Source organism: Sphaerodactylus townsendi, linkage group LG04 (genome assembly GCF_021028975.2).
Source record: "Sphaerodactylus townsendi isolate TG3544 linkage group LG04, MPM_Stown_v2.3, whole genome shotgun sequence".
Taxonomy (NCBI): Eukaryota; Metazoa; Chordata; class Lepidosauria; order Squamata; family Sphaerodactylidae; genus Sphaerodactylus; species Sphaerodactylus townsendi.
This window is the reverse complement of record NC_059428.1, coordinates 155,939,871-155,947,200: the sequence shown is the minus strand read 5'-3', so window position 1 is coordinate 155,947,200 and position 7,330 is coordinate 155,939,871. Positions and strand designations below refer to the sequence as shown.

General features: G+C 52.1%; 1 protein-coding gene across 1 annotated transcript in view; it reads left to right on the top strand.

Moving 5' to 3' along the window:
* The first annotated feature begins 899 nt into the window (after positions 1-899).
* Positions 900-7,330, top strand: part of SMG1 (SMG1 nonsense mediated mRNA decay associated PI3K related kinase) — a 68,314-nt gene continuing 61,883 nt past the window's right edge. Inside the window, exon 1 of the mRNA XM_048494185.1 lies at positions 900-1,280. Within this exon, the coding sequence (XP_048350142.1) occupies positions 1,180-1,280 (101 nt within the window). The 5' untranslated portion in view covers positions 900-1,179. The remainder of the gene's footprint in view (positions 1,281-7,330) is intronic.

The window sequence follows — 7,330 nt, the reverse complement described above, 5'->3', positions numbered from 1 at the left end:
AGACTGCTTCAAGTTCTGCGCGCTACTGCTGAGGAGCCGAGGAGGGGTGTAACTAAGGCAAAAATCACGTGGCAAAATCACCAATGAGTAACCCCCTCTCAGCACACACAAATAATTAGTAACCTCCTCTCGGGAACCTGTGAGAACCTGCTGGATCCCACCTCTGCATCCAGGGGAACTGATCTCTGGAGATGAGTTGTCATTCCAGGGAACCCCCAAGTTCCACCTGGAGGATGGGATCCTTAAGATGGAGGGCTGTCAGTGTCAATATCATGTCATGTCAATATCATAGGTCCCACTCTCCAAAGCAGCCATTTTCTCCAGGAAAACTGCTCTTGCTGGCCTGGAGACGAATGGAAACAACGGGAGATCTCCAGGCGCCACCTGGAGGCTGGCATCCCCTCTCCAGCAGAGTACAATGTTATAGGTCCCACCCTCCAAAGCAGCTATCTTCTCCAGCAGGACCGCTCTTGCTTGACTGGGAACAGCGGGAGATCTCCAGGTGCCACCTGGAGGCTGGCATCCTTTCTCCAGCAGGGTACAACGTTATAGGTCCCACCCTCCAAAGCAGCCATCTTCTCCAGGAAAACTGCTCTTGCTTGGCTGGAAACGCATGGAAATAGCGGGAGATCTCCAGGCGCCACCTGGAGGCTGGCATCCCTCCTCCAGCAGGGGACAATGCCATAGAGGCCACCCTCCAAAGCAGCCATCTTCTCCAGCGGAAGAGAACTCAGGGGCATCTCCCGGCCTGGCCGGGAGGCTGGCAACGCGGGCCTGACTGTCGCCTGGCCTGAGCAACGGCCGCGCTCGCCCCGCCCCGTCGCTCCCTCCCAGAGTGCCTCGCGGCGGGCGGCCCAGCGCAGCCCCTGCGGCCTGCTTTCCCGGCATGCCGCGCGGCCTCGCCCCAGCCTGACGAGCCCGAGGAGCAGCAGCAGCAGCAGCAGCAGCAGGAGGAGGAGGAGGCGCAGGCGGGGCCGCCGCTGTCGTCGCCCCGCTTCCCCCCTCGCCCTGCCCGCGTGAGACGCCCAGATCCGCCGCGGGAACGGAGCCGCCGCCGCCGCCGCCCTCCTCCCGCGCCCTTCCGCCATTACCGGCCTCCTTTTCCCGCCTCCCCGCCCGCCGCCCCCCTCCCCCGCCGCCGCCGCCCCCCCGGCCGGCCATGCCGTCTCGGGCAAGGGAATGAGCCGCAGAGGCCCGGGATCTCGGCTGAGCGGCTCCTCGTCGTCGTCCGGCGCCAGGCAGCACTACCCCCCGCGGGGCTGGAATGACTGGCAGCCCAGGTAGGGCGATGCGGCCTCCACGGGGGTGGGGGTGGGACGACCCTGCGAGGTCGGCGTGAGATGGAGGCAGGCCTGGGGACAGGGGAGGGGGGAGAGGCGTCTGCTGTCGCTGCCCATAATGGGTCGGGGGATCTCTGCTGCTCGCCCCCACTTCAGTGGCTCCTCCTTGGAGCCCAGGGTGACAGAAGCGCGTGCTGGGCCAGGGTCGGGGTGCCTTGGGGGGGGGGGCGAGGAGGAGGAGGAGGAGACGCCCACTTGGCTTCCCTCCCTCCGCTTTTACTATCACCGAGGAGGCCCTTTCCTGGTTGTGTGTTTTGTCGGGCAGGGAGAGGAAGAGGTGGTGTCAAAACCAGCCCTCCCCTTGTTGCCCCCCCCCCCCAGTGGGTTTGGGCGGATCGTGTGTGGGGTCTTTTTAAAAGAAGGCAGGGATGGGGGTGGGGTGGAACCCCCCCTCCTCCGCCAGTTCTCCTCGCCTTCCCAATTCCCATGCTCTCCGCTGAGAAGCGTTCCGGATGTGTGCTTGTGCTCACGAGTCGTCTGCCAGCGATCACAGGATGTGTGGGTATATAGGTCAAGACAGTTTTTCCAGAAGATTTGTATATTACATTTTTGTTTGTGTACATATTGCGTTTTTACCCTGCCAATCTGACTTGGAGGGACAGATGCCGGCCTCCAGGTGGGACCCCTGAATGACAGGTTACCTGCAGACGCCAGAGATCTTTTCCCCTGGCCCTCCAGGTGTTATGGACTACAGTTCCCATCATTCCCTTCCAGCATGAGCAATTGTTCATGCTGGCAGGGGATGATGGGAACTGTAGTCCATAACACTTGGAGGGCCACGAGTTTGACACCTGAGAAAATGGATGGTTGGGAGGGTCGACTGTATGGGATTACGCCCCACTGAGGTCCCTTTCCTCCCCACGCTTATCCCCAAATCAGTCTCCAGGTAGGGATGCCATCTTCCAGACTGGCGATACCAGTTCCCCTGGAGAAAAGAAATGCTTTGTAGGGTGGGCTGTGCAGGATTGTACCCCGCTGAGGTCTTCTTCCTCGGGAAACCAGCCTCCAGGTTTCCCTGAAACGACAGCTCAGCTCTGGATTACAGAGATCATTTTCCCTGGAGACAATCTGTTTGGGAGGATTTGACTCTATGGCATTGTACCCCAAATGCTTTCCTAGGTTTCCATTGTACCCCAAATGCTTTCCTAGGTAAACCAGCCTCCAGGTGAGACCTGGGGATTCCCTGAAACGACAGCTCACCGCCAAACTGCAGAGATCAATTCTGTTGGAGAAGTTAGATGGTTTGGAGGGTGGACTCTGTGACTCTGTGGCCTCTGTCCTCCTCAGGTTCCACCTGTAAACCTTCCGGAGCTTCCCAACCTGGATCTGGCCACCCTACTCCCGCTGGTGGCCAAGAGACACCCAGCAGCCCTTTTTGGAAGGGGAGGTTTTGTGGAATTTGTGCTATTTGTTGCACAGTGGTGTGGGAAATGAGGATTGTGTCAGGGTGGGGATAGATTGTGGGGACATGAACAAACTGGCACTTGTGAGTCCATAAAGGTGAGCAAGGTGTTGCTCTGGTACTGGCTTCTATGGACTAGAGCCCGCTATCATTATTGAAGTGTTTATGCCGGCAACTTTCTCTCCAATTGGGAGCCGAAGCAGATTGCAACGTGGTCCTTTCCTCTGACATTTTATCCTCATCACAGCAGCCAAGTGAGACGGGTTAGGCTGTTGGGAAGTGACTGACCCCAGGTCACCCAGCGAGCTTCCGTGGCAGAATGGATATTCTGGGCCTCCCCCATTGTGGTTTGACACTGTAACCGCTACGCCACGTTGGCTTGCATCTGCTTGTGCAGACAACCAAAGCTTTGCTCCAGCATCGGTGCTTGTGGCCTATAGCCCACGCCTGCAGGTTCATTGGGATCTTTGGCACTACAGAAAGGAGACGAAATTTAACCTCAGTTTCAGCTTTGCTGACTACAGTCCGCTCCCTCAGATGCTCTGAGTTGATCCTCACTCTGTGGCATCTGATGTGTTCCTTGTGCCTCATCATCTGAAGAAGGGGTTGTAGTCCAGGACAGCTGGGTCTGTAACAAAATCTGGTTTGTCTTCAGGGGTGCCACTGGAGTCCACTTAAAGAAGGTACCTGTTGCATCTGAAGAAGCGGATAAATATATTCTATTGATTTTGATGTTGTATTTTGATGGTGTAAGCCGCCCCGAGCTTGTATGGCCATGGTGGTTCGCCACCACTGTTGTATGGGGTAAGGTGGCCCATACATTGAATTAAATGAATAAATAGTTCATGGGAGGTTGTGCTGGATAAAAGGTTGTTGGTCTTGGATGGTGCCACAGGGCCGCTGTTTGTTTCTGCTGCAACGGACAAACACAACACCTTCTCTGGAGTGATTGAGAGCTGATGCAGAGGGAGAGAACTGTGGCATCATTTATAGGAGGCTGACTGATGAAGGCTGAGAAGTATGGGGGTAACTTCAAAGGTCTTAAGGTTCTTCTGCAGCTAATTCTGTTTGGATAATGTGAGCAGCAAGGAACCTGACAGCACTCACAGTTGCTCCAGCCTCTTTCCTGGCAGAATTTGTTATTAATATCGTAGATTTCACTTCATTGATTTCACCCCTTTCTTTGCTTCTGTCACCTGCCGGGACAATCTCACAGGACATTTGAATCGCTACTTCGACGCTCCTCTGATTACTTTTTAACTTTTCCAGAAGAGAGGAAGTCTAGCTAGGTGGGCGTTGAGACTCTGAAGGCGATCCTGTGGCTTGCGTAGTAGTCTGTTGTCCGTGCATTTTTCGTTGGCAGTTAATTGAGAGAGAAGAGTTTGAAACAAAGTTGGCATTGTTTGCAGTTAAGGTGCACTGAGTGAGTTGTACTTCAAGTCTGTTATCAAACATAAATGCTGTTTCACAGGCGTGTAGGATATTTTTGGTTTTCCTTTCATTTAAAAATGTTTAAACTTGCTGTGATATCTATTCTGAATCCTTACATATTCCATGCAGACTTTTAAAAAACTTAAAACACTTAATGTGGCTTAATAGTGCATCTCGGTCTTTTGAATATGCATCATTGTTAAGGGAACTTTTACCTACTTGCCTTAAACTTTGTGCATCATGATGATTACTTAGATTACCTGCCCCGTATTAATAGATTACCTGCCCCATATTAATTAACTTACATTATCTGCCCCATGATTAATGTTCATGCATGGAAGAAAACCTCCTAGAATTTTTCTTCAGTATTTATATTGAGAGAAAGTGCCAAGTATCTTCTAATATCAAATCACTTAATTTTGGTTGGGATCTAGGTACGGTTATCCCTCTCACATCACGGGTTCCCCCTCGTGGTTTCGACATATCGCAGGTCGGCGCAAGGAATTAAATGAGAATATTTTGGGAGCTGAAAGCCACAGATGACCCACAAAGGCCAGCAGACGCCACAGAAAAAGTTTAGAAGCTCAGAAATGCATAAAATATATGTTCAGTACTGTATAGTCTATAGCCGTGGTGGCGAACCTTTGGCACTCTGGATGTTTTGGACTACATTTCCCATCAGCCCCTGCTGATGGGAATTGTAGTCCAAAACATCTGGAGTGCCAGAGGTTTGCCATCATGGGTCTATAGTGTCAACCTATTTTATCTTTTAATACCATAAACCAGGGGTAGGGAACCTGCGGCTCGAGAGCCGCATGCGGCTCTTCTGCCCTTGCACTGTGGCTCCACGAGCTGAGCCACTGGCCCCATCCTTGCCCGCCCTGCAGGCAGCAGGGCAGACGCATCATGCACTTATCAAAATGAGCGGAGTAAAAGGTTAAAAAACCCAATATATACAGTGTTATCTTTATTTTAAATGTCAAAAATTATTTGCGGCTCCAAGTGTTTTCTTTTCCCATGGAAAACAGGTCCAAATGGCTCTTTGAGTGTTAAAGGTTCCCTACCCCTGCCATAAACATACCCAATTTGTTGAAAAAGAAATCAGGCTTATTCTCTGGTATGAAGGGAGTTTACTCGACTTTACAGATCAAGGGGGGTGCAGTGCCCCTAACCCAGGGGTAGGGAACCTGCGGCTCTCCAGATGTTCAGGAACTACAATTCCCATCAGCCTCTGTCAGCATGGCCAATTGGCCATGCTGGTAGGGGCTGATGGGAATTGTAGTTCCTGAACATCTGGAGAGCCGCAGGTTCCCTACCCCTGCCCTAACCCCTGCAAAGTGGAATTGTAATTGTAATTGTTTATCTAGGGCAGTGTTGGCAAACCTTTTTGAGACCAAGTGCCCAAATTGCAACCCAAACCTCACTTATTTATCGCAAAGTGCCAACCCGGAATTTAACCTGAATGCTGAGGTTTTAGTTTAGAACAGTTGGCTCCCTCTTCCTCCGCCCTCACCTGCGCAAGCAGGGGCCAGCCTGCTCTAGTCTCCAGCAACTCCCACGCGTACCACTCTGTTCCTCTCTAGCATCTCTGCCTCCTCTGCGCCCCGCCCCCCCCCCCCGGAAGCAGCCACCCGGCGCACAGGCACCGGGCCCACCAGCCGAGTCCTTCCTGCTCACTGTGGTGTGCACATGTTGTGCTCAGTGGCCCAGGCCAGCCTAGATGTATGTAGGGGGGGGGGGTGATTTTCCGCCCCCCACATGACAAACTCTGTGTGCAAGTGCCCACAGAGAGGGCTCCGAGTGCCACCTGTGGCACCCGTGCCATAGGTTCGCCATCACTGATCTAGGGGTTGGGCTGTGGTTATTTGTTTTTCCTTGAAGAGCAGACCCTCTGATGTCACACTGCTGTCTGCTTTTGGCTGGCCTCTCCTTTGCAAAAATGGACCACCGTGTGGTATGGGGTGGGGGGATTTCTGGGCAGAAAATTCGAGCTTGAAATACCATTGACTAGATCAGTGGTGGCGAACCTATGGCACAGGTGCCAGAGGTGGCACTCAGAGCCCTCTCTGTGGGCACGCGCAAACAGAGTCGTCCCCCCGCCCCCACATCTAGGCTGGCCTGGGCTGCTGGGCTCGATTATTAGCATCAAACCTAAGACCTAGTTTTGGGAATCAGTGTAGGTAACCCTGTTAAGCGCTGTTAAACTCCACTGATTTTCATGCGAAGAACTAAAGCGTGATCCTTTACCTGGGAGTAAGATCGGTTGCTGACAATGGGGCTTGCTTCTGAGTAAACCCTCCTGGGGTCGTAATTCACCTGTTGCCGTGGTGGCAAACCTTTGGCACTCCAGATGTTATGGACTACAATTTCCATCAGCCCCTGCCAGCATGGCCAATTGGGGCTGATGGGAATTGTAGTCCATAACATCTGGAGTGCCAAAGGTTCTCCACCACTGACCTATTGGAAGAGTTGCACAGTTGCTTCAAAGCAAAGCCACCGACTACCACCAAGCTTACTCCCGAGTAACGCATGCCTGATAGCCAACTGATTTTTCTAAACTAAAACCTCAGTATTCAGGTTAAGTTGCCTTGTTGGCACTTTGCGATAAATAAGTGGGTTTTGGGTTGCAGTTTGGGCACTCGGTCTCAAAAAGGTTCACCATCACTGGACTAGATGGAATGTAGTTATAGGTTTCTTTCAGTATGGGCCATTATTTCCCTACGCTCTGCTGTTTTGCCATTAATCATAATTTAGTGTCAGCAGTGTAAAATATTGGGGTGCTGTGTGGTTTCCGGGCTGTATGGCCGTGTTCTAGCAGCATTCTCTCCTGACGTTTCGCCTTCATCCTCTGAAGATGCCAGCCACAGATGAAGGCGAAACGTCAGGAGAGAATGCTGCTAGAACACGGCCATACAGCCCGGAAACCACACAGCACCCCAGTGATTCCAACTGTGAAAGCCTTCGACAATACAATGTAAAATATTATTTCAGGAGTGGGATACAGTGTCTTTTTTGGCATCTGAGTGAAACTGCTGCGAATTAAGAGGCGGACCAGACTTACAGTGTTGAGATTTTTGTTACAGATTCCATGAAGACCTCAAAATTAACGGAATGAAAATTAACAAAAGGGTCAAAATGGAAAGTTGTTTTCGAGAAA